The sequence below is a fragment of the Penicillium solitum genome (genome assembly GCF_028829755.1).
Source record: "Penicillium solitum strain IBT 25940 chromosome Unknown utg000004l_segment0_segment0, whole genome shotgun sequence".
NCBI classification, from domain to species: domain Eukaryota; kingdom Fungi; phylum Ascomycota; class Eurotiomycetes; order Eurotiales; family Aspergillaceae; genus Penicillium; species Penicillium solitum.
This window is the reverse complement of record NW_027072124.1, coordinates 3,630,907-3,655,209: the sequence shown is the minus strand read 5'-3', so window position 1 is coordinate 3,655,209 and position 24,303 is coordinate 3,630,907. Positions and strand designations below refer to the sequence as shown.

At 49.8% G+C, this 24,303-nt stretch overlaps 13 protein-coding genes across 13 annotated transcripts; 6 read left to right on the top strand and 7 right to left on the bottom strand.

Annotated features, from left to right (window-relative positions):
* Nucleotides 1–1,684: 1,684 nt before the first annotated feature.
* Nucleotides 1,685–3,278, bottom strand: N7455_007408 (putative amino acid permease; the record flags this gene model as incomplete). The annotated part of the gene is made up of 2 exons (XM_040956078.2): nt 1,685–1,722; nt 1,781–3,278. The coding sequence occupies 2 exons, from the start codon at nt 3,276–3,278 to the stop codon at nt 1,685–1,687; spliced, it is 1,536 nt and encodes a 511-aa protein (XP_040813505.2).
* Nucleotides 3,279–4,051: 773 nt separating this feature from the next.
* N7455_007407 (uncharacterized protein) lies at nt 4,052–6,271 on the bottom strand (the record flags this gene model as incomplete). Its single annotated transcript, XM_065605618.1, has 2 exons — nt 4,052–6,174; nt 6,241–6,271. The coding sequence occupies 2 exons, from the start codon at nt 6,269–6,271 to the stop codon at nt 4,052–4,054; spliced, it is 2,154 nt and encodes a 717-aa protein (XP_065461472.1).
* A 255-nt stretch (nt 6,272–6,526) lies between these two features.
* N7455_007406 (uncharacterized protein) lies at nt 6,527–6,760 on the bottom strand (the record flags this gene model as incomplete). Its single annotated transcript, XM_065605617.1, has 1 exon — nt 6,527–6,760. The coding sequence occupies one exon, from the start codon at nt 6,758–6,760 to the stop codon at nt 6,527–6,529; it is 234 nt and encodes a 77-aa protein (XP_065461471.1).
* A 279-nt stretch (nt 6,761–7,039) lies between these two features.
* On the bottom strand, nt 7,040–8,586 carry N7455_007405 (uncharacterized protein; the record flags this gene model as incomplete). The annotated part of the gene is made up of 2 exons (XM_040956058.2): nt 7,040–8,107; nt 8,152–8,586. The coding sequence occupies 2 exons, from the start codon at nt 8,584–8,586 to the stop codon at nt 7,040–7,042; spliced, it is 1,503 nt and encodes a 500-aa protein (XP_040813536.2).
* Nucleotides 8,587–9,509: 923 nt separating this feature from the next.
* N7455_007404 (uncharacterized protein) lies at nt 9,510–9,905 on the top strand (the record flags this gene model as incomplete). Its single annotated transcript, XM_040956052.2, has 1 exon — nt 9,510–9,905. The coding sequence occupies one exon, from the start codon at nt 9,510–9,512 to the stop codon at nt 9,903–9,905; it is 396 nt and encodes a 131-aa protein (XP_040813559.2).
* A 1,028-nt stretch (nt 9,906–10,933) lies between these two features.
* N7455_007403 (uncharacterized protein) lies at nt 10,934–11,722 on the top strand (the record flags this gene model as incomplete). Its single annotated transcript, XM_065605616.1, has 1 exon — nt 10,934–11,722. The coding sequence occupies one exon, from the start codon at nt 10,934–10,936 to the stop codon at nt 11,720–11,722; it is 789 nt and encodes a 262-aa protein (XP_065461470.1).
* Nucleotides 11,723–12,304: 582 nt separating this feature from the next.
* Nucleotides 12,305–12,793, top strand: N7455_007402 (uncharacterized protein; the record flags this gene model as incomplete). The annotated part of the gene is made up of 1 exon (XM_040955961.1): nt 12,305–12,793. One exon carries the CDS (start codon nt 12,305–12,307, stop codon nt 12,791–12,793), a length of 489 nt encoding a protein of 162 aa, XP_040813419.1.
* A 232-nt stretch (nt 12,794–13,025) lies between these two features.
* On the bottom strand, nt 13,026–14,990 carry N7455_007401 (rhomboid protease PCP1; the record flags this gene model as incomplete). The annotated part of the gene is made up of 5 exons (XM_065605615.1): nt 13,026–13,296; nt 13,359–13,533; nt 13,597–13,930; nt 13,988–14,091; nt 14,147–14,990. The coding sequence occupies 5 exons, from the start codon at nt 14,988–14,990 to the stop codon at nt 13,026–13,028; spliced, it is 1,728 nt and encodes a 575-aa protein (XP_065461469.1).
* Nucleotides 14,991–15,391: 401 nt separating this feature from the next.
* N7455_007400 (uncharacterized protein) lies at nt 15,392–15,832 on the top strand (the record flags this gene model as incomplete). The annotated part of the gene is made up of 1 exon (XM_040956077.2): nt 15,392–15,832. One exon carries the CDS (start codon nt 15,392–15,394, stop codon nt 15,830–15,832), a length of 441 nt encoding a protein of 146 aa, XP_040813432.2.
* A 659-nt stretch (nt 15,833–16,491) lies between these two features.
* Nucleotides 16,492–17,778, bottom strand: N7455_007399 (Mob1/phocein family protein; the record flags this gene model as incomplete). Its single annotated transcript, XM_040956082.2, has 4 exons — nt 16,492–17,008; nt 17,060–17,174; nt 17,232–17,500; nt 17,756–17,778. 4 exons carry the CDS (start codon nt 17,776–17,778, stop codon nt 16,492–16,494), a joined length of 924 nt encoding a protein of 307 aa, XP_040813540.1.
* Nucleotides 17,779–17,990: 212 nt separating this feature from the next.
* On the top strand, nt 17,991–19,709 carry N7455_007398 (Paf1-complex subunit LEO1). Its single transcript, XM_040955986.2, has 3 exons — nt 17,991–18,267; nt 18,319–18,484; nt 18,538–19,709. Exons 1-3 carry the CDS (start codon nt 18,119–18,121, stop codon nt 19,528–19,530), a joined length of 1,308 nt encoding a protein of 435 aa, XP_040813472.2. The 5' UTR covers nt 17,991–18,118; the 3' UTR covers nt 19,531–19,709.
* Nucleotides 19,710–20,118: 409 nt separating this feature from the next.
* Nucleotides 20,119–21,606, bottom strand: N7455_007397 (Zn(II)2Cys6 transcription factor rglT). The gene is made up of 2 exons (XM_040955978.2): nt 21,464–21,606; nt 20,119–21,405 (listed from the first exon to the last, which is right to left on the bottom strand). Exons 1-2 carry the CDS (start codon nt 21,555–21,557, stop codon nt 20,186–20,188), a joined length of 1,314 nt encoding a protein of 437 aa, XP_040813612.2. The 5' UTR covers nt 21,558–21,606; the 3' UTR covers nt 20,119–20,185.
* A 146-nt stretch (nt 21,607–21,752) lies between these two features.
* On the top strand, nt 21,753–24,059 carry erb1 (ribosome biogenesis protein ERB1; the record flags this gene model as incomplete). Its single annotated transcript, XM_040956104.2, has 1 exon — nt 21,753–24,059. One exon carries the CDS (start codon nt 21,753–21,755, stop codon nt 24,057–24,059), a length of 2,307 nt encoding a protein of 768 aa, XP_040813529.1.
* Nucleotides 24,060–24,303: the final 244 nt, after the last annotated feature.

Sequence of the window (24,303 nt, the reverse complement as noted above, 5' to 3'; positions counted from 1 at the left end):
CTCGGAGTATACTCTGTATTTCTGTATCGGCTCTTCGTACAATTTATATGGAGCCATGATTAAATAACATTAATTACAAAAATATGTAGGATTAATAAATCCTCCGGTATGCCGGTCGTTATGCTCCGACATACCCCCTCAGCTATCCCAGTATGGGATTGCTGGACTTGGTAGATCGGCATATGGATCTCTATCTAAGCCATTAAATAGCCTATGTCCACCATCCTGAGCATCCTTAGGAAGCTCTTATGCTTCTGCCGAGAGAGCATCTTTATAAGTCCATCTGCAACTATGCTCGCCGTCGGCACCTATCGTACTATTATGTGTCCTTCTCTAACCTCTTGTCGAAGCCAATGATAATGAATATCAACGTGCCGAAGCTTCGTTTTGAAGGTAGTGTCCTCGCTAGTAAGTAGGCTAATCGTTCTCTCGTTATTGTAGTCGATCGTTATATTGTAGGAGGGTTCAAAACCGAGGCTTTTTAGTAGTCGACGCTACTATTGAAGTTGCTTCCCTATCTCTGATAGGCCTAGCAACTCTGCTTTAGTAGTTAACATTGTTATAGTAGGTTACTTGCTTGCTTTCTAGTTAACTGGTCTAGACCTGGCAGTGACCCGCGGGTGACCCTCACGACCCTCGGACCGCCCCGCTAGACTGCGACATCGCCCATGGACGGGCGGGTGGGCATTGCCCACGGGCCTTTTTAGTAAGCAAAATTCCTTGACCTCGTGACTCGCATTATTTGTGCATTTTTTTCTCTGTATTTTTAAGTAATTTGATTACATGTATATAGTAGTGGCATTGGCATATAGTAGGTTTAGAAGCCTTTATACAATGACTTGACACCACTATCAATTTTCTGACCGAGGTCAGAAAAATGAGTATTAGAAGCCTTTTATATAATGACTTGACACTACTGTCAATTGTCTGACCGAGGTCAGAAATGAGCTTTAGAAGCCGTTGTATAATGACATCGGCATTCATTATAGTCATGTATTTATACTAATACGATACAAATTGATTATCACTAGGTTTACCACGCTTCCTTGCTTCTCTTAACCTAGGCCGCCTTTAAGTACCACCCTCATCTCTATAAGAAGGGAGATAAGGACTACTCTTATCTTCGCTGTCGATTAGCTCGCTTCTCTGTCGCTTCCGCGTACTTGGTACTATAGAAGGATAAGGAAGCTGACTCTCTATTATAAACTTGTGCTCGATCAGTCCGACAGGATCATTATCCTCGGAATACTTACTATCGCTAATTGGTTCGGGTATGTTAGTGGTAAGCTTAGCCTCTCTCTGCTCGTCTGCTTCTTATATAGAATCTAAGGATATATCCTCCTCGGGTAGTTCTTCTATTTTAATATCGAACTGGGTTTTATACCGGAACATTATGATATCCTAGACTGTCTTCGTACTTAGCCGCCTAGGTCGGTAGCAGTAGATATCCCGTGCTAAATTAAATAGACGTTTAACTCGGGGGCAGGCACAGTTGTGCCCAGGTGCTTCAGCTGCAGCTGAACTAATACATCACCCTCTCAGGGGCTTGGGGTTCAATCTCACCATGCCTGAACTATAAGAATGGATCAGGATTATTAAAACAAGCCTAAATTTCATAATTAATATGAATGGACAGTAATTCTCAACGAAATTGTATACATGAGTTATGATATAAATCCCACCCTCAATCAAGAGCATCCGACTCAGGGGGACCCTTATAATCTATAAATTGTCAGCATCAAAATCCCCAGTACCGAAGTCCAGTCCAGAAAAAACTTACATTTCCTCGCATAAACCACATACCAAACCCCTGAAATCGCCATAAACCCAACAAAAACAACCGAAGCATAATTCATCGACACAGCCGTAACTGGCAAAGCAGTCGGCATACTAAACAGCACCAACTCAAACGCAATCCAAGCCAACGCAACAACATTCACAAACCTCCCAAAAATCCCACCACAAGTCCACGGAGCCTTAGCAACCTCCTCACGACCATGCCACAAACTCAAAAAGATAGGAATAGCATAAGCCGCCGCGAGGGCAATAACACCCACCGAAACAAACGCGGTAAACGCACTCGAACTCCCGAGATTAATCAACCCAAGCAACATCTGAATCCCCGTTAACAAAACCAATGCCCAAACTGGCACGCCCCAGCGCTCGTCGACGCGCGCCCATACTCTCGCCAGCGGAACGGCATCGTCACGGGCGACGGCCCAGGTCGCGCGCGATGCGGCAACGGTTATACTAATCGAGCAGAAGACTGTTATCACCAGGACGAGGGAGATGAGGCCGAGACCGCCGGCGGGGGAACCCATTACGCGAGCTAGGATGTAGGGGAGGGCTTGGCCTGCTGGGGCGTTGATGATATCTTGTAGCGGGGGCAGGGTTGCGCAGATGGGGATGATGAAGAATAGACCAGCTGTACCGCCGACTGGGACAGAGAGTGATATTGCTCGGGGCACTTTCACAGCCGGGTCTGCGCATTCTTCTGCCATTGACGTGATCATTCCTATTGCGGAGAAGGTGTATGCCGCCGGGAGGAGGCCGATGAAGAAGGTGAAGTTTCCCCAGCCGGCGAAGGATTTGTCGTAGTGGGATAGGGTGTATGATGGTGAGTGGCGACCTGTATCCGCTTTGACGGAGAGGGCGATTAGGATGATTATTATTGTGAGGAGGGTCCATGATGCGCAGAGGGTGTCGACTAGTGGGAGGTGTTTATTTGCGAAGATGCAGATTGCCAGGGAAGTAAGGCAGACTGCGTAGAAGATTAGGAGGAGCTGCCAGCTGGATGCTGACCAGTCTGGGTGGTAGATTGAGACTGTTGCTGAGAGCATGGAGGCGAAGCCGAAGTTGACGGAGAGGGTTATGGTCCAGTTTCCGATTAGCCAGATCCAGGCGTTGATGAAAGAGAGGGTTGTTTTGTTGCCGCGGGAGATTTGGAAGGTCCAGTAGTAGGGGCCTGCGGAGGTTGGGTAGCGGGAGGCGAGCTCGGCGAGGGAGAAAGCGATGCATTGGTCGAGGACGCAAACGACTATCCAGCCTACAAAGATTGAGAGGGGACCGCCGCCGTAGATGGCGGAGAGGAGGGCTGAACCTTCGCCATAGGGGATTGCTGCTATGGCGAGGGTTTGGAAGAGGAGGGTTAGGACTGAGCGGTTGCGACGTAGTTCTTGTTTGTAACCCAGACGGTCTAGTTCGAAGTTCTCGATTGTACCCTTTTCATGGTCTTGGGGGGAAGGAGGTGAAGGGGTATTTTCCTTCTGGAGATCCATGGTGACGGTAGAAGGTCAATAGTTATAAGGGATATATCCAGCAGGCGTTGTCTGCAGTTGAATAGTATTGGAGTATATAAATAGTTGGCTTCTGCAAGCTATTAGGATAACTGGAAAGAGAAGGGATTTATATACACCGATGATACGAAGTGCAGAGTCAACGCGTAACCCAAGAATATGCGGAGGTGCAGCGAATAGCAGGGATTATCATGTCGTATAACACGCCACCAAAGTACATATGAAAATAATGCAGTCCGAAAGAGGAAGAGTCTCGCATCCTGCAACGATAGCTGAAGATAAACGCAGGTTCGTAGTGGAGTCTCAAGGATAAAAAGGCGAAACTAGGGCCAGAGGGGGTATACAGGCATATTATCTTCCGATTGGGTTTCCTCATATCTTCATATCTTATATACACTAAAAAGATAATCAATCGAAAAAGTCGGCTTGGAAGTAAATAAAAGCAGACAAGATAAGAGAAACCTTGACGCCAGGCCTAACCCTAAAAAGCAACTAAATCCATGCGAGGGGAAGTTCTCCGCATTTGATCTGCGAGATTGGCTTCGAGATGTGATAGGATGAGATATACATGGATACTGGATAAGACATGGAACATAAAGAATGCATTATGATTTTATAGAAATTAAAAGAAAAGTGAGGTATCAAAAGAATGCGAAAAACCAGAAAAAGAGAAAACACAAAACATTACGAACGGTAGCATATCGTACCTAGGTATATACAGAAAACCCCCTACATGGAAAGAAAAGAAAAGACAATTACTGCGCCGTCGATGGGCGGCCCTGAGACCTGCGCGAGTGCAGACTAAGTCGGTGGCCGGTAGACGGGGGGCCCTCGGTAGCCAACAGGGGCGGGATACTAAATCCATATCCCTCGGTAGTAGCGCTACGGTTCTGAGGATCGATCTCAACACGGACGGCAACGTCAAGTCCGCCATACATGCCACTTGCACAGGTAAACCCATCAGCAGCGCTGTGCGTCGTTCCGGCATCGACTTCGCCCTTGTGCAACGGTGCGTGGCCATCCTTAGGAAGACGATCCAGTTTCGCGGAACTGCCTTCGAGGACACCGGGGTTTCTGGGACTTGGGGTGACAACCTCGGTGAGAGTGGCGTAGTTACGGGATGGCATGGTGACCTTATTCCAGGCGGCGCTCTTCTCCTTGCCGCCGGGTTGCTTGTCAAAGAATGGCATGAGAGTCTCGTCGCATTCGCGGTCGAGGTGGTGGATTTTGTTTCTGCGGGCGAGAAGATTGGCAACGGCCTGGGGTGGGGGCTTATTTGTGATAGCGCTGCTGACGACGTTGACGATGAAGCGGTGGTCGTTTTCGCCTGAGAGATTGAGTTTCGGGTTCGAGTAGAAGCGGCCAATGGCGGCAAGGTGGACGTCGCCACCGAGGATGGTTACGCGCACGCTGTTGCTGCGGGCGAACTCTTGGAGGCGGTGGACCAGCATCTTGCGCTCGCGCTTGTGCTGGCGCGCAGTGTAGTGGTCGTCCAGGTCGTCGAGGAGATCGACTTGGCCGTCGAACTCGTTGAAGAGGCCGCCTGCTACACCGAAACGCTTGTTCAGCAGCCGGATCGGCGCAATCAGCGGAGATGTGAGGATGTTCTCCAGCCAGGCGAGACGTGGGTACGCGATTGGCACACCTAGCAATACCACCAGGTGCTTGATGTCGCCGTCGGCGTCAACGATCTCACGCTGCAACCGGTCGAAGATGAGGTCGTAGGTGTCCTCGTAGTTGACCTGATGGCGGGTGCGCTCTGTGCGGGCATCTAGACCTATAAAGGCAATGCGCTTGCCGAAGCGCATGTAGAGACTTCGGCTGCGCTCTTCCACGTACGGACCGGGCCGTTGGCCAATGATCCAGCTGTCGTCTTCGACCTGGTTCTCCAAAACATAGGTGTTCTCCATTTGACGCGGGTCAACACCGGAAGATCCATTAACAGCGTGCATAGTCTGCGGGGAATCGGTAGTGAAAGTCGACTTAGGAGGAGCAATATGGTGCTGGAAGAGACAGTAATACTTGAAAGCAACACCGCCGATACCGCGGAAGACAGCACACTTCATGAAGTGATCCGTGTAGGAGCCGAATCCATCAATGATATCATGATCATCCCAGATATTGACCTGGGGGATGCGGCCATTGGCCATGCGGAATGGCTCAGTGTTGTACCAGCGGACATAGTTGGCGTAGTAGTAGTCATCGCAATCAGCACGCATCTTGTTATCAAAATCATGGTTTCGCCTCTTGTGTGGATTCGAAATCATAGTCCAAGGCTTGAGCGGGCCATCCACACGAATACCGTCGTTGTAGATCTGGTCACCACCGCCAACCATAACGTGGAATGGCTTCTCGCCATGCACGCGCATCACATCGTTCCACAGGTTCGGCCCCACCCAAGCATTCATGTCTGTGCCGACGGAAAATCCATTGCACGAGTGGAACATGATACGCATGGACTGTTCTTCCGCAGGAACGACAAACTCCCACGGTGTCTGGACCTGGGCGCCGGACCCGTTGTACAGACCGGGGATGTCGTACGCCCAGCGCGCCTCGAATGCGGCCACTGGCACGGCTAGCGAGAATCGCCAGAACGCTTTCAGGGGATCCTCGTAAAGCTTGAGGCCTTCGATTGTTTGACTTGTCGGGACCCTGCCATCGTCGTTCTGGGCTCCGCTATCCACGGCGCCTACCTGGCGTAGGCGCAACAGGGGCTTCTCCTGGGTTGGCTTGGTGACAACCAAGACACTGCCGTGCCAGGTGGTCGTAGCTTCGTAGTGCATGTTCTTGAGGTTGATTAGGGGACCGGAGACGAGCTCAAAACGATCGTTCGATCCGCGCGTGAACTGTTGTGTTGGTTCTCCATTTTGAGGCATCCCTGCGATTGCAAAACATGCTTGGTTAGTTTGCGCGACTTTCAGATCTAGGGATGGGCTTCCTATACCGTTAACGGGCTGCGCGCTGTACTCGGCCATAATAAGGGCAATTGATGTGATTCAGGGATATCACCGGAGGGTGGAGGAGAAAATTAAGAGCCGTGGACTCGAGTCGCAGTCTCACGGGTTATTGGAACACAATTGAGCGAGAATGGGGGGTAGGGACGAAAGGAAAGAATTAGGCAGACTCGAATGTGATAGGGCTACAGGGCTGAAAGGGTAAACAAGAAACGAAGCGAGATTGGGAGCTGCAGATCTGTACCTTTGGGCCCGCTGCCTTAGCAATAAAGGAGGTTACAGCTCGACTCCGAACGAACAGCTCTGACGCTGCCAAGACTTTCCGATGATGACCTGGCCAATGGGAGAGAAGATGATAGCAGCCACAATCCAGCCTAGCCACGTAGCGCCACATAAGTTGTTTCTGGCTATTCCTGATTGGGTCAATGAGGGTGGCGGTGCACTTTTAGCTTCGATCAGGGTGGGTTTCTTGGGTTTTCGTTGATTTGCGTTGATTTTCATGATTTTCATGATTTCATGTTTCGGGCACTTATGCATGTCCAACACTACATAACTATGTAATTATCGAATGCTTACCATATAGGTCATGGAATAACGCACAGACTTTTATGTATTTTGTACATCAGATTCCTCTCCATAACCCCGCTCAACCTCGGCCTATCACAACCTTGCTATTTACTGATCTACATGTGGAAACCCTACTTACTACTGTTGTACATTCCAAAATTATGGACCATCTTGAAAATTTATTCTTTGAAAACTTTGAACTAATATTGATGAAGCGCTCGATCAAAACATCCCCACACACATAACCCGCTCGCGCTGGAAGACAGAACAGAAGCACAGAATGAAAAGAGCACTCACCAAAACCTGCATCTGCAGCTTCGACCACGACCATGGAGAAGAGTGGCGTGGAATAATATTAACGGGACGAGACATCTTCTCCTTTTGAGGAGTCTTCTCAGGCCCCTCTCGCAGCACGACCGCATTCTGTCCATGGAACAAACCGGAAGCAACAACCTTCTTCAACTGCTTCTGACGATACTGCTGGATATCAAGTCCATCACGAACAGCAAACCAAGCATCCCGGGAGCCACACTCAAGTAAATTCCGCAATTCATCCTGGAAAGGCAAATAGAGCCCACGAAGCTCATAAGTCTCCTCGGTGATAAGCTCAGCGAAGTCATCCACGAACTGCAAGAATTGCACTGCAATAACCATATCCAAGCCAGCTTGGAACCCACGCGTAGTCAGATCATAGTGTTGCAGGACGCCGATCTCGAGGATCTCAATCTGCTGTTGCATAGTATGGCGAATAACACTCAGGAAACGCTGGACGGGAATATCAATAACAAGCTCGCCTCCACCCTGGTTCCAGACCTGCCAGAGGTCCTCATAGTTCTCAATCGGAACCTCGGACTCGAAGAAATAACCCTGCAGGTGGTCAGATTTCAGATCGAAGCCGAGTACCAACCTGGCGTTGCTAAATTCGTCCTGCATGTCGGGGACGGGAAGACTCACAAAAGCTACTGTGGGGTTTGTGTTGGCTCGGACATTGTGGAGCTCCGGCTCGTCATGTAGGGTGACTTGTCTGAAGCCGGTGGTCTCTAGGAGGTGGCACTCTTTCTTGCGACGGAGTTCGTCGCGTTTGCTTTCGATGTGTGAGAGGTACATGTGGTAATCGAGCACGCCCCAGGGATGGCGCATATGACGATTGGAAGAAGACGGGAAGGATACTTCAGCGGGTACAGAGTCGGAATCCTTGGAGGAGTCAGAGTTAATAGATGCAGAAGGTTTCTTCCACTTAAGGGGATGAATGCGGGTCATCTCATCGTCGATCTGGGGCAGCTGGGGGCTCTGCATGGCTGTTAGAAAGTTAAGTCTTAGGTGTTTTGGGTTACTAGAGTAGTGCCTGGTCTTCGGTCGTAGGCGTTGACGAAGGACTGGATGCGATACTCACGATGCTTGGGACAATCTAGAATAATGGTTGTGTTTGGCGCGAGAAGCTTTTCGCAGAGGACAGAGGCAATCTCCTTAATGGAATGATAGATGGTGAAGAGTAGACACAGGAGTAGGATAAAACTCTTGAGCTCAAGGCGTGCGGAGAGGATATGGGAGATGAGCTCGGCGAAGAACTCTGTACTTGTCTCCTCGTAGATGAAATAATAAAGGATGTCGAATAGGTAGAAAGCGACGGCTGCCTGAACCACCTGCACGATACAATGAACAATTACGAAAGTTAAAGATCCAAAGCACAGGACGAAGCCAAAGCAGAGGAAAAACAATATCCAGTCGATATAGGTAAAAAGGTCCTGGAAGAAGTTAGTAAGGGCCATAAGAAGTGTTCACAATAGATGGGGCAGCTTACAATGTAGAAGGATGCTTAGGTGCAACGTGTTGACGCAGGAATCTGTCGAGCTAAATAGTCAATTGAGTTGCTTGTGTTTGTGGATGTTGGTTTGCTGTGTTGAGATGGTTGTATGGAATTCTATCCCAAGTCGGGAAGCAGAGGTTCCCTTTTGTAGGATGAAATGGCATTGGACAACTATAGCCTCTCGAAAGAAATTGATAACACAAAGGCATTCTAAAGATATTTGTCTGGAGTCCTCGAAGAAACCTCCCTCGAGACTTGACAATAAAAGATACAAAGAGCACAAAGGCCATTCGCCGACAAAGTCGTTGTCTCATGGGTACTTTTTGTTAGAATAATTCTATATTATTGGACTCGTCATTCAATCCATAATGCTCTTGTTCTTTCTGGCCGAGTATTAAAGGAAAATAAAGGAGCCCAGGGGTTTCATTCCGATGAAACACGAATTGAGTGTACAAAGATTCGATTCAATATCGTATAATATAGATGGAGTAACAAAGAGCCTCCCAAATCAGTGAGATGGAAGTTTCATCAGTTGATTGTATTAGAACAAAGGACATGGGATGGCTTTAAATCAAGAGTTTCATATAGACATAGACTCGGTCCGGTGTCGTGTGAACTCGATCAAAGATAGGACAAGGGGGCAGGACAAGGCCATCCTGACAATAATGAGTCTTTGTTTCCTCCCAAAGCGCGTTCATTGTATCTGAATGTTTACAATATAAGAAATATTGTCCTTCAATCTTGCGTCTCAGGCCGTCAACTAGCAAACTTTTCCTTCATGCTTCATAGAAGAGGAAAAAACAGAGTCTCCATCCAAGGCAACCTTAGCAACAAAGGCCAAGTCTCCCTAACTCCCACTCGATCCACTAATCCATCTCACCAGACATGGGGCAGAGCAGTGTATTCGTCATACGCACTGAGTATTTGGAAGGTTTTGATGATGAAACCTGGAGCAACATAAGCTCTCAGTTGTCGGAAGATCCAGAAAACGAGGCCGCTGATTGGGTCACTGTGGTTCTTCCCGAAGAAATGGAATTTACCCATAGCGACGAAGATATCCTGAGGTATGCTCTTCACCACATCCAAACCAGGCGAGCCATCGTGAGCGAAGTGGCACTGCATAACATGGGAGTGGCTTGTATCTCGATCCCTATTCCGACTAGTTCTGCTGACACAGCTACAATCTTGATTCGTGCCGAGACCGATGGGAATCAGTGGCTCGAGTATATTCGTATTGGGGTGGCTAATCTTGACCGGGAGGTGATTTTTGGGTGTCGGTAATCTGTGGGCTTTTTAGTCGTAGTACCCTATGGAGAGAAAAGGCTGATTAACCATATTGCCGATCCATGGATACCAGCCAGGGAGATGGTCAAGTTGTGACTGACCTAATGGAATCTGAGAATTATGTCGAGGTAAAGAATATCAAAAAAGAATTTCAAGCGAAGATGTCCAAGTGATTGTAGTTTTATAGTCGCCAGTACATGCACATATGCCCATGTGCCCAGATATCTAAGTCACTAATACCTAAGTAGCCATATAAATTATACACAATTCCCAAGTACTAAGTACCAAGGACTAAGGGCCATGTGTGCCTTCCTTTTTGGGTCAGTTCCCCTATCATAGTATTGATAATAGTATAAATTATGTACATAAATGGTCCTATCTACCTAGCCCTACTACTACTTTTATTGTTTCTATTTGAATGTCAACGCCACTTCTGGCGGATATGAAATTTATCTTCTTGGCATCCATGGATCCTTCCGAGGACATTGATGATACAATACGTGTAAGTTCATAGAGAAAGCACTGTATGTATTCGGGTGGACGAAGAGGAGAAAGAGAGGACGAGAGAGCAGGCAAACTATCTGGGTTCTATTTACATGTGATGCCTTAGGCATCCGGGCATCCAACAATTGATAATACAGATAACTATTTTCTATATACCTCATGTTAGTTTAATAGTCAATACAAATATACACGAGTCCATGGATCTTTGCCGGTAGGCTCAGCCCCACACTTTGAGTGGAACTATACATAGTACACAAAGACTATATCTCTACTTAAGACCAAAGCCATTGGAAGAATGAAGAAAGCCATTGTGGCAATGAAAGGCCTTTGTTATTTCCCATGCAATACGCCAGATATTGGATCTCGACTATCATTTTATAAACCCTCGATGTCCTCAGATCGAGTTCTATCATTGTCACCGGCATCTCCCAGAAGAGCATCTTTCTACTATGAACAACCGAAGTTATTTCCCAGGCAATAGGCTTGATATTTCATATCGACTACCATCTTATAGGCCCTCGATGTCCTCGGATCGAAACGCAACCCTTCACAGAAACGATGGGTCCCCCGGGCCCTCTTCACGTCCACTAACCACCGAGAGAAACGATGGGTGCCCCGGACCCTCTTCACGCCCACTAACCACCAAGAGAGATGATGGGGGCCCCGGGCCCTCTTCACGTCCACTAACCACCAAGAGAAACGATGGGTGCCCCGGGCCCTCTTCACGTCCACTAACCACCAAGAGAAACGATGGGTGCCCCGGACCCTCTTCACGCCCACTAACTACCAAGAGAAACAGTGGGTCCGCCAGGCCCTCTTCACGCCCACTGACTATCGAGAGGCCAAGCAAGTTCCAACCAAGCGTGTACAAGGGCACAACCGGGCAATATTTCGCCGAGCCCGCTGGCGACCGAAGCGACTACTACTGGGTTACGGTATGGTTCCACAAAGACATCGATCACCGCGGTATTCCAGATTCGACAATCATGATGTCGGCACAGCGTAAGATTGAAAACGGCGACTTCACTATAGAAGATCAGGCAATGCATGGTATAGGGAAAAAGTGTCTCTCGATCCCTATCAAGCGCGATCCGGATACGCCTATGCCCAAGTCGCATATATATGATCCTACGCATCCCGATCTCCTTCTTGCTCGGAATCTTATGGATTATTGGAATGATCAGATCGAGGCTAGGAAGGTTACTCTGGATCAACGGATGATTTTTGTTGACACTCGTCGTAAAAAGGTGAGACTAGCAGACATGTTGGATGTGGGAGAAGTTCTGATGGATCCCTGGCGTATTTTGTAGCTTGTTCTTTGTCTGTTTATTGTATCGGAGTTGGGGCTAGAGCAATAAATGCATACTTTTTCTTATATTTAAATATTCCAGTCTTGAAAGAGTCTTCGTAAGAGTAGGGTTTGTATAATAGTCTTGTGACTTGATAACTTAATATTACCAGTTATCAAAGGGCTAATAATCTAACTAATACACATTGTTCTGGCGACATGGACTGCGATTATCTCTAGTCTTCTTCGGGACTTTTCCTCCTATACACAAAGCCATTCGTATGACCAAAGAGAAGATACAAACAATAGAGATGATTAATATAGAACATCGGGCCAAACAAAGAGTATAGAGAGAAGCAGCATACTTTCTCAAAGAACAGAGAAAGGTATTATAGCCATGAAAGGACTAATTCCTTTCATTGTTGTCACCTAATTATCAGAATAAACGGCTTGTTCCTTAGTATTTAAACCCTTGAAGTCCTCGCCTCGACTCTACCTCACCACCCTCATCCCGAAAAGCATTTGCTAACAAAAAGAAAAGCAGACCACCCAAAAACACATCTCATTAATACAACGAGAGATCTCCATTTATTCAACCGCCACAATGCCCATTTTCCAACCGAGTGTATTCCAGTCTAGCCAATTGGAGCACGGCCACCGATTCCATTTCAAGGACCCCCACAACAGCCAACCAGGTTGGATCTGGGGTAATGTGGCTCTCCCACCCACCATGGGCATGGATACCAGTGACTTGGAGATTATAGTGCATGTATGTGACACCATCGTAGAGAAATTGGTTGGTTGGAGCGATACTGCTCAGCACGGCTTGGGGAAGTATTGCGTCTCGTTCCCGATCCAGATGGAAACACCCCCGCAAGATAAGAAGAGGTTGATGTTTCAGGTTGAGTACGCTGCACTGTGGTGGGTGAATCTTGTTCGCGCGGGGACTGTTTCTATTGACAAGCACTTCCTTTTCCGGGCCCGTCAGCCGCCCGTGTATCCCGAGGATCGGTTGTTGGATACGCCTTTGCATTGGCGTAAGCCTGAGTACATGGTTCTGAATCCGTGGTCTGCGGTTACTGTGCTACAGTAGATCTTGGGGATTAGAGTGAGGTGAGACTAAAGAGGGTTGGGATGTATTATTCTTTCCCTTGGGAGAGTTTGGTAAGTTGATGTATCAGATATTTTGAATGGAACACTTCAGCGGAAAAAGAAATGGTAATCCAAGTAAATGAGTAGGATGAAAGGCTAGAATTTGCGTTAATAACGCCAGTATGATACAATTGGAACCATAAATAGGTTACCAGGTCTTTATTGATGAGACTTTAGATCCACCTTGACTGTCTCGCCTTTCTCTCACGCTCTTTCTTTTTCTGCATGAGGGTATATCCACATCCAGCACCAGTCACATACCCACCTAGATGGGCAGCATGGTCCATCTTGGTCAGTCGGGAGAGGGGCCAGGCGCGGAATAAGAATGCTGGAGCTACCAAGCTGAAGACCTCGGTGCCGACCAGGCAGGCAAGGAAGACCCAGCCGTAGGTCCAAATCTGCTCTTGGAGCCCCTGGGGAAGAATCCACATGGTGAGTTTGTCACTAGAAAGGGTCAGTATCGGTACTACATAGAACAAAGACTGGAGAGATGGTGGGAGACAAACTTGAAGTGAGACATGCACCATGCGGCGACGATACCGCTAGTTGCAGCACTGGCTCCAAGGGAGGTCATTCCCAGGCGGCCGAGGATGACACTGCGTGTCAATGAGAAGACGGATCCCATGACACCGGAAGCGAAGTAGATAGCCAAAAAGTTTCCACGGCCGATTTCATCGTGAACTGTAGAGTAGGAAAAAATTAGAACCCATATTTTGTGGTGCTTCCACTAAGCACAATGCATACCTCTGGTTCCCATAAGTCCCAGAACCATCATATTAGTTCCAAGATGCCTCCATGTCTGATGACTGAATGTGCTTCCAATCATACCCAGTGAGCTGGGATAGAAGGGCACAATCACAAAGTAACGGTTGAGCAGTTTCCACGCGGGAGGTACGTATTTCCATAGCAAAGTGACTGCCACGTTAGCTGCCACGATGGCGCCCACAGTAGCCACAGCAGGTGGCACATCTGGCATGATGCGGTCCTTTCGTGCTGGGAATTCATATTTCTGAGCAAAGGTATAGCAAAGGGCGAGAACTACAATCGAGAATAGAAGCGGAGCGAGCAGACGCTGAGACTGCCAGTTCAAATATGGTTAGCCACCAAACAATTCCACGGAGTGAGCCACCCTTACATTGGTGATATTCATCGACTCGGGACTCTCGTTGGTAGCGGCAATATGATGCTTCTGGACCCAAGCGAGATATGGCCTTTCGATAGGATCCGCACGGGGACGAGCTAAAAACGTCAACACCAATACCAATCACCCAATCTCGAACCATAGTATACATACCCTCAGTAAGCGCAGCCTCCTGGTACTCCTGCAGGGAAGTGTTCTTCCCAAACTCGCGCTTCAACCGTTCGTGTTCTTCTTTCTCGCCATCGAGCCACTCCTGCCTTTTCCGTTCCTGTTCAGCCAACAAGCGCTTCTCATTCCTTTCACGAGCCTCTTTCAGAACACTCTTGCCGTAAGGAGAGCCCTCCTCGCCGAGCTCGGCGTCATAAGAACCGCTCTGCGGCTTGTACAACCCTAGCTTCTCAGCGCGGCGCACAAGCTTCTCTTCCGCGGCGCGATCCTCGCGCTCAATTCGGGCGAGGATAGCAGCGTCCTCGTCGACTGGGTACTCATTGCGGAGCCATTCCATGGCAATATCAAGCTGCTGCTGGGTGACAGCGCGGGCAATGTCAATTGGCAAGTCCGCATCGAGCGTGCCGGTCAGACGGTGGCCGTGTAGGACTGCCAGGATACGGTTTCCTAGCTTTGCGTTGAACTTGACGGGGCCGAAGATAGCTTTGATTTCGGCATCGGAGAAGGGCTTTTGGCGAGGGTGAACTTCCGAGGGATCCGATTTAGGCTTTGGCTTTGGAGATGCGGCGGATGTACGTTTGAAGCGGCGGGGGGTAGAGACCGGGTTGAATCGTTGTGGAGATATCGGGGTTGGAGTTGGTCGAGACGGGCGAGAGAATAGTTGGGATAGAAGGTTCGGGGTTGGCAACGTGGATTGGCGCGATGTGCTGTACATGCGCCATGGGGTAATGCGGAGATCGCGACTGGCAGGCCGGAATGTTACTGGCAGCACGGAGGTGCGGAGCCCTGGGCATGGGGCCCGCCATACGGCCCAGACCGCATTGCTCATATCCTGTGACTGGGAAGCGAGGGCTCGAGGAGAACCACGGAATATGGAGCGGTGGTTGGTTGTTCGTGGATCTTTTTGGTGGCATCAGTTGGCCGCACGGCTGTAGAGTTGTTCCGAGACCACGGTTGCAGGTACGTATAAACCAAGAAGATTGAGAAATAATAGGAATTGTTTGAATGCGCTTTATTTATTGAAATAAATCATTATCCTGAGCTATAGTATCATAAACTCTACACATCCCTAATCCAACAGTACTCAAAACCAACATTCAACATCTCCCACATCCAGAGCTGATGTATAAACCCCACGTGATGATAACAAGATAACAATCAAACAGCTTTGGAGATCAGCCCGCATTGATCCCAACTCTACCCTACACCCCTCACAAAATAACCATCAAAATGTCAACTGAAGCTCTCCCCATAACCCCAGGAGCCTTTGCTGAAGCAATCGAAGAGCTCCCCATCGCAGTCCTCTACAGCAAAGTCTCCGAGCTCACAAACTCCATCGCACACCTGCACCGCTCGAATGCCGAGCTCCGTGCATTCTTAACAGAAAGCAACGACTCAGAAGAAGAAAAGAAGGAGCTGGAGGGATATGTCGCTGAAAACGAGGGCGTGGCAGTGTCCATGAATGAGCGGATTACGTTACTGAAGACCGAGGTTGAGAATCGTGGACAGCCTTGGATTGAGCTTGATGAGCTTAAGATCGACAAGGGACAAGACGCATTGACAGATGTGCCGGTGACGAATGGAAATGGGACTGGGACCGGGACTGAGCCTGCGGCCGGTGCAGGACAGGAGTCCAATGATCGGGAGGATGGGGATGGGGTCTATCTGTGACCAATTCGGTGGGTCATCTACGTACAGCCAGCTTTAAGCTGGCTTGGACTGCTCGAATCTTCAAAAGCATCCTCACCAGTGCGTCAGTGGTTCTCGATCACTGTTATTTGCGGGCGCTTTACTGCATTTGCGTGTGGGTCGAAGATCGACCTAAGTCAATTGGCTATGTTTCACAGCATGCATACTTGACAGTACGGTGTACAAGCTTGGATCTAACGGCTAAGAGACGGTCATCCCGACGAATGACTACCCCAAGCCTTAGGGGCTACTCACGTCCTCTGTGGCCCTAGGCACACGCGAGTCACCAGGTCCAGACAAAATGGAATGTATCTAGTGGATCATTTACAACCCCAAGTCTTTTTATGGAATTATGATCAGATGAATAATGAGTAAATAAAAAAACATGCAATGACCAGCTGACGCTGGATGAGGATATGCAAGATCATCAAGTAGAATAATTCACAGCGCATGCTAAATGCTCAATCAAAGCCCCAGCTCTGTGTCATATCATCGCAAATTTGCCCATTTTTTTTTTGTGGATATGGCAGGAGAAAGCAGAATACTAACAAAGTAAGACAGCGCGGCCCAACTCCAGGTTAGCGGACATGTCATGGTCGTCAATGTAAAAACAAAAAGGTGCAACTCCAGACCGGTGGAGCTTAAGTGGCGGCCTGCTGGGCCCAGTGGCCACCGTTGAGCGCCTCTGGAGGAACCCGCTGCTGCTTGATGAACAACTCAATCAAGGGCTGCATGGGCTCCATCTCCTTGTCGGATACAAGTCCGTAGTACTTTGAAACGGTCACAAAGTGAACGAAGCACATGTTGAGGACATCGTGCTTGTTAATGTGCCAAAAGGGGTTGAGCCAATGAGCATGGTACAGATGGGCGTAGCAGCGGAACATCTGCTTCATGATACCCTGGCAGTCCTTGTAAAAGGTAGGCGGGAAGCCACTGGACTTCCCGATCCAGTCATCTGGGTTGGCGGGGTCGGAGGGAGTTGTTGATGCGCCATTGGCCTCTTTGATGGCAGATGTCTCGGGGGTGCCGTTGACCTTTTCGGTAGGGAACATAACAGGGTCGTGGATCTTGCTGACAATCCATTTCTCAACGCGGTTGATGAACTTCGGGGCGGAAATTTTGGCGGCGCGGCCGTCAACAAGCCAGGTATAGGTCAGCCTTTAGAATCGTTAGCTCGGTTCATAGTTTACCCCGCCATTCTCCACATACCGTCCAGCGGACATTGTTGGGCAAGTGTTTTCATTGCAAATAGGTAGACCGGTCACACTGTTCACCTCCTGGATAACCTGGAGCATGCCGTGGAGTAGACGATATTGTTCAACAACTAAAGCAGAAACACATTAGCCTTCCCGCTCTCAAGATAAGCTTCCACATTGCTTACTCTGGTGAGCCAACCACTCGCCCAGCTCCACATTCTTCGGGCAAGCACAGAGCGTCAAGAAGTTGCCCCTCACATTCAGCGGGGCATACTTCTCCTGGAAGAAGTATTTGGGTCCCTCGGGGTCATTCGCTTGAGTTTCCACTGACAGACTGCTAGAAATCGAGGGTGAATTCGACATGGTGGCTTGATGCTGGGGAGTAGAGGCCTGTGCTGGGCTTTTGGGGGGATTGTTGCTCTTGTTGTTTCCTCCCCGGCCAAATCCTTGGCGACTGTATTCAAAGATAGAGTTAGTAGATGATTGTGGCGAGGTATAGCTGTTTGAGAATGAAGTGGACGTATATTGAAGAAGTAAGAGTAGAGGTGAACGACAGGAGGCGCCAGGAGAGATATTAGACTTTAAGGCATAGAATGCTCCTTTGTATTTGTGGCGCCGGGGGATTCTTCGTGCAGTATGAGGGGGTAAAGGTAGAAGGGAGATCGAACAGCCGATTGCAACAAGTCCACAACGGCGCAACATTACTTACACGCTCTGGAAGAAGGTCGCCATCTTTTAAATTGATCTGCAATGCTTCAAATCAAGAAAATAACAGGGATGAGGGACGAGACGGTGAGATGCCCACACGTTTGAGGATCCCCTTTTGGTCTGGGCCATCGAGACGCTAGTCCTGTTTTGGTCCGGAATCGGATAATTTATAAGCCCCGCCCGTCAATCGAATTATGGGAGCTCCGTCGTGAATGGCCGATAGCACAATTGTCAATACGCTATTGACGATATATCGGATCGCTTACTCCCAATTCAATATCAAGGATACATTCAATCCCTGCTTTATCGTCACTCTCACCTCCACACATTTACGATCTTGCAACAGCAATAAATCCCATACACCATGTCCTCCGATGAGGAGGGCGTCCGACGCCCCAGCAATGGCCATGAGAGCCCTGCGCACAGCAATGCCAATGATTCTGGCGCCGACCAAATGGACGAAGGCGATGACCTCTTCGGCTCGGACGGAGAGGGCGGACTTGATGACATTGAGTATGCAAACCACACCAAAGCGACAAGAGCTGGGTACTGATATATTGCTAGACCCCACCGCAACCTAGACGATGAACAACTTGACTCAGGCGACGATGAGAACCGCTATGATCGGCGCGAAGACCGAATGGATGATGTGGCCGAGGAGCAGCAGGAAGTCAATGTTGCTGACCAGGACCTTGCTCGGGCGCCAGTGCCATTAACCAACGATGGAGAGGTAAGAGCTTCTACCTTGAAGCCTTTTAATGTTGATCTAACTTATTGTAACAGGTCTACACAATGCGCGTGCCGGATTTCCTCTCTATCGAAGGAGAAGAATTCAATCCCGAGACTTACGTCCCACCGCCTTACCAGACCGCTGCCACCTCCCTATGCTGGCGCAAGGATCCTGCGGATGACTCTCTTTTGCAGTCCAATGCCCGCATGATCAAATGGGAGGATGGCTCTATCACTCTTCAACTCGCCTCCGCTCCCCTTGAGCAATACCGCATCGCATCCAAACCCCTCGTACCTCTCACCAAGTCCGGCGAATATGACCACAAGCTGGACTCTCATGTTTATCTCGCTGCTGGACTGGAAACAGCCCAGGTTTTCCGATTGACCTCACATATCACCCAAGGTCTAACTATTCTCCCGACCACCTTGGAGACGGACGATGCCGTTCAGCGATTGCAAGAACAATTGGCTGCTGCTGCTCGCGGTAGCAAGCAGACCGCAGCTGGCACTGCGCCGCGCTATGAATTAACAGAGGATCCCGAGTTGGCTGGCAGACGTGCCGAACTGATGGAGAAGGAAGCCATCAAGGCTGAGCGTCGTCGCCAACAACTTGCTGATCGCGAGGCCGACCGCGGTCGCCGCCATGGCGCTACTCGCACTGGTCCTAGCGGTCTTAGTGTTGGTGGTCTGGAAGATGGCGGTTTGCTTACAACTCGTCCACGTGCCAAGCCTCGCCGCCAAAACCGCCGTGGCGAGATTTACACCGACGACGAAGAAGAAGATTACTCTCGTGGTGCCCGTAACAGAGAAGACGAGTACGATGAGGACGATGGATTCCTGGTTGGCAGCGATGAGGAGCTTGAGGAAGAAGCCGAAGATGAAGAAGAGGAGCTGGAGGATGAAGACATGGATGCTGAAGGTGAAGATGATGTAGAGGCTGCACCTTCGAAAGCCGCCCGTAGCAAGCCAGAGCCTCAAGCCAGGGCTGGTACACCTCCTGCTCGAAAGAAGAACCGCTACGTGGTGGACGATGAGGACGACGAGTGATCTTGTTGCGTTCTGCTTCTCTGACAGGTTCTTTTTCTTTTCGCGTTTTCGATGCAGTTTTCTTGTTACATATCCACATGGTCCGGCGTCATCTACATGGACAGGCATTCGAGGGACAATGGGGCTCATTTCACTGACTTGATGCTTGTACAACAAAAATTAATGAAATGGTCAATGACATATCAATCTTGATCAAGATACTGTACTACCAAGTTATAAACTTCCCCTTACGGGGGAGAGTATTTCCCGGCATTTCCATATATAAAAGGATAAATCAAAGTAAAAGAGACAAGAATAGTCGGCCGCTTATGCGGCCTTATTATATCCTTTTAGGTGTATACAAAGGTTAAAAAAGCATACTTTGTGCAGTTTTGCAAGAGGCTTCTGTATATATCTTGAACCCCTATGTGTAGCATACAGGTTGAATGGCTTCAAGAGGGTGTAGGTACACAGTTAGTCGCCCCTAGCCACATCTTCTCACCACCGCTAGTCAAATTACCGGGAACTGGAAGTGGTCAATCTAGCTTCGTACCAGCGAAGCAATGTAGGTTTATATCGTATCTGATGCCCAATGGTATATAACAATAACTCCACATAGTCAACATATTGGAAGTGCAGAAATCAGACAAATCCAAGCTTTGATGAACCAAATTTTTCATGTATGATGCGATCCCGTGTGCCCTTTTTTATTTGCAGTGACCGGCTCAACGCCCTCGGGATATTCTGAAGGATCAAAGTTGAATCTTTTGATCACCTCTCTAGCATTCCCAACCACACGGAGGCATAAAAACTCCTTGTCCGCGGGATTGTCCTGGTCTTCTGAGTGAGTTGAGTCCGACGTGGACAATGGGTTACACTCTCCAAGTGGATGTTGCCCAGGTTCATGCCAGCGGCGTTGCCGATCCTCGATTTCCATAATCATGGTTAGCAGAGCTGGCTGCCAAGAACAAGCAATCATAGCGCCTGGGCCAACGGAACCACCAATGACAGCGCGACGAACAACGTCGTGGAGCCATTTTTTCCAAACTTGTGCTGGGTCAGGGCTTTGGAGCGCCTCAGACACGAAATCTGGTGGCGCGGACTGCATCCCCAGTTCGACAGGATCAGCTTGTGAGACGCGCAGCCATGAGTCCGCCACGACAGTTAATAGAGTCCCTATGAACATGATATTTTGAAGGCCCGTTGCAAAGACCTTGGGACAAACTTGGCAGCGGATCACATCTCGTGCTGTTCGTGCAGCGATATATAGCGAGCATAGGGTGTGGGAGTTGACGGGGAAGGAGGAGATCGATGTCATGTGACTGAGGGATAGGTAGAGGTATGATAAACACGGACACCCAGATATTGTAGAGTCAGAAGAAACGGAGGTGGTAGGAGAGAGCGGGAGGGAGTGCATAGAAGGGAAGGTTGGAGGGGTAGAGAATGGCATTGGCATGGCTGTGGCTTGAGATATGGCCGAGAAATCAGGCCAAGGGGAAGATGATGCAGGGACACCAAGGTTTGGCTGTTTCAGATGGCCTGGGCTCCAGGTATGGTCGTGGTCTTCATAGCCTGACAATTGATCTGCGGACTGGGGCTGTGGCGAATTCGGGTGCATACCAGGTCGCCAGAATAATTGCGGACAAAGATGATCGGCGTCTGAGAAGGCCGTTGTACTTGGACTCATCCCTAGTGAAGATTGTTGCGAGTCCACTGGACTGGGCCAAATTTCGGCAAACGATAGCGCTGGACAGCTGGCCCCCTCATCATCTGTCCGCGTCCTTTTCTTGGGCGGGCGGCCCATCTGTTTTTGTATGGAATAGTTGCAAGAAAGTGACTGTTTGTTACACCGCGAACAGCCTGCTGGTTCCCCGGAGCATTTGAGCTTTCGCTTTCCTGTCGAGCAACAGAGTGGTCAGTGAGAGTTGCGTTACATCGGCCTGTTAAGACTTACTACACTCGTCGCATGCTGCATGTCTTTTTGGCTCAGACGAATCATTCGTAGTAGACAAAGGAATCCCTCCCTCATATTCAGGTGGGAGCGCCATTGTTTGACTATATTATTCAGAAAATGGACTCTTTAATAGTTCAAAAACATTCCTCGGAAGTAAAACATTGGCTAAGTCATAGATAGTCCCGATAAGATGGGGGCGGTCATGTGGGCGGTGAGCGCCCCGAGAAATTATCCTAAAAAAAAAAACTATGGATCTACCGCAACAAGACAACACCCGCTGAACGGCATCATGAACCCCAAGGCGGCTTCAAAGAAGCGCAAGGCTGTCACTCGCGATGTCGAGGAGGAAGCTGGTGTCTTTTCCGGTGACGAATTGAGCAAAGGCAACCTCGATGGAGCTTTGTCGGACAACTCCAAAGATCTTTCGGACAGCGAAGACGATGACAGCGACTCGGAAGTTGAGCTAGTCGATGACTTCAGCGACTCGGAAGATGGAGAAGATGAATTGGACAGCGACGAGATCCCCTCTGACACAGAGGAAATTAAGCCAGCTGCCGGTGAACCCAACTTCCGCATTGTGAAGGACGCCAACGGAAACGATCGCTACCTCTGGGATGAAATTCACCCCGACGACAACTCGGAACTTTCCGAGGTGGACGAAAATGCCAACACCATTGGTGACATCCCCCTGAAGTTCTACGACGAATATCCCCACATTGGTTACGACATCAACGGAAAGAAAATTATGCGTCCCGCCAAGGGCGAGGCCCTGGATGCATTGTTGGACAGCATTGAAATCCCCAAGGGCTGGACCGGTCTGACTGACCCCAAGACCGGCAAGCCTCTGCAGCTCAGCCAGGAGGAATTAGAGTTGCTCCGCAAGGTGCAAATGAATGAGGTCCCCTCCGAGGGCTACGACCCATATGAGCCTTTGGTGGAATGGTTCAGCAGCGAACAGGAGATCATGCCACTGAGCGCCGCACCCGAACCCAAGCGCCGTTTCGTGCCATCCAAGCACGAGCAGAAGCGTGTGATGAAGCTTGTGAAGGCCATCCGCGAAGGCCGCATTCTTCCTTACAAGGCGCCCGAGGAGAGGGAAGACAAGGAAGAAGAACTCATCAACTACGACCTGTGGGCTGACGAAGTTGAGCGACCTGACCACGTCATGCATATCCCAGCGCCCAAACTCCCACCCCCTGGTTACGAGGAGAGTTACCACCCGCCTGCTGAGTACCTGCCCGATAGCAAGGAACGTAAGGAATGGGAACAGACAGATCCCGAGGATCGCGAGAAGGATTACTTGCCCAACGACTTTGGCTCCTTGCGCAGAGTTCCTGGGTACGATAACTTCGTCCAAGAGAAGTTCGAGCGTTGCTTGGATCTCTACCTTGCTCCGCGTGTGCGTCGTAGCAAGCTGAACATCGACCCCGAGAGTCTCTTGCCCAAGCTTCCCAGCCCTGAGGAGCTCAAGCCTTTCCCCACTGCCTGTGCTACAGTCTTCCGCGGACATAAGGGCCGTGTGCGCGCTGTCAACGTGGACCCAACTGGAGTCTGGCTGGCTACTGGTGGCGACGACGGTACCGTCCGTGTCTGGGAACTCCTTACAGGTCGCCAATTGTGGAGCGTGAAGCTCAGCGATGACGAGGCGGTCAACACTGTCCGCTGGCGTCCGGGCAAGGATGCTGTCATCCTCGCTGCCACCGCAGGAGATGACATCTTCCTCTCTGTTCCTCCCATCGTCGACCCCGAAATCGAGAAGGCCAGTCTGGATCTCCTCGACGCAGGCTGGGGTTTCGCCGCCTCTCGACCGGCCCCCAGTGCCTCAGAGGAAGGCAAGAAGAGCGCGCCCCCAACCTGGATCCGTCCCTCGTCCGCTCTCGTGGACGCCGGTGTGTGCGTTGTCATTCCCCTCCGCTACGTGCCCAAGACTATCTCCTGGCACCGCCGCGGCGACTACTTCGTGACCGTGTGCTCCGGTGCCTCGACACCCGCCTCCGTCGCAATCTCCATCCACACAGTCAGCAAGCACCTGACACAATTCCCCTTCCGGCGCCGCCTCAAGGGTGGTGGTCCCCCCCAGACCGCCCACTTCCACCCGTCGAAACCCATCCTGTTCGTCGCCAACCAGCGCTCAATCCGCGCATACGATCTCTCGCGCCAGCTCCTCGTCAAGATCCTGCAGCCTGGTGCACGCTGGATCTCGTCGTTCGACATCCACCCGACCTCTTCCAGCGCATCCGGCGGCGACAACATCATCATCGGCTCGTACGATCGTCGTCTGCTCTGGCACGATCTCGATCTCTCCCAGCGCCCCTACAAGACCCTCCGCTACCACCGCAAGGCTATCCGTGCCGTCAAGTTCCACCCCAGCGGCCGCTACCCGCTGTTCGCGGATGCTTCCGACGATGGATCCCTGCAGATCTTCCACGGCAGCGTTACTGGAGATATGCTCAGCAATGCTACCATTGTGCCGCTCAAGGTTCTCAAGGGCCACAAGGTCACTGGCGAGTTGGGTGTCTTGGATATCGACTGGCACCCCCGCGAGGCGTGGGCTGTCAGTGCTGGTGCCGATGGAACGTGTCGCTTGTGGATGTAATGTTGAGACGCCGTTGCATGATGTCTGACATTTTTCTGGGCGTTTTTCTCTATTTATTTTTTTGTGCATAATCTTCCTTTTGTATAGTCATCTTACAAAAAAGTTGTTTCTTTAACACTTTCTACCTCGTATCATATAGATATTAAAGTCATTGTAGCTGGGTATGTAGTAGTCGAAGGAATATAAGATTGAATGATCCAATGTTCGAATCAACAGCAAATGTTCAAGGTATCTATGTCCATGA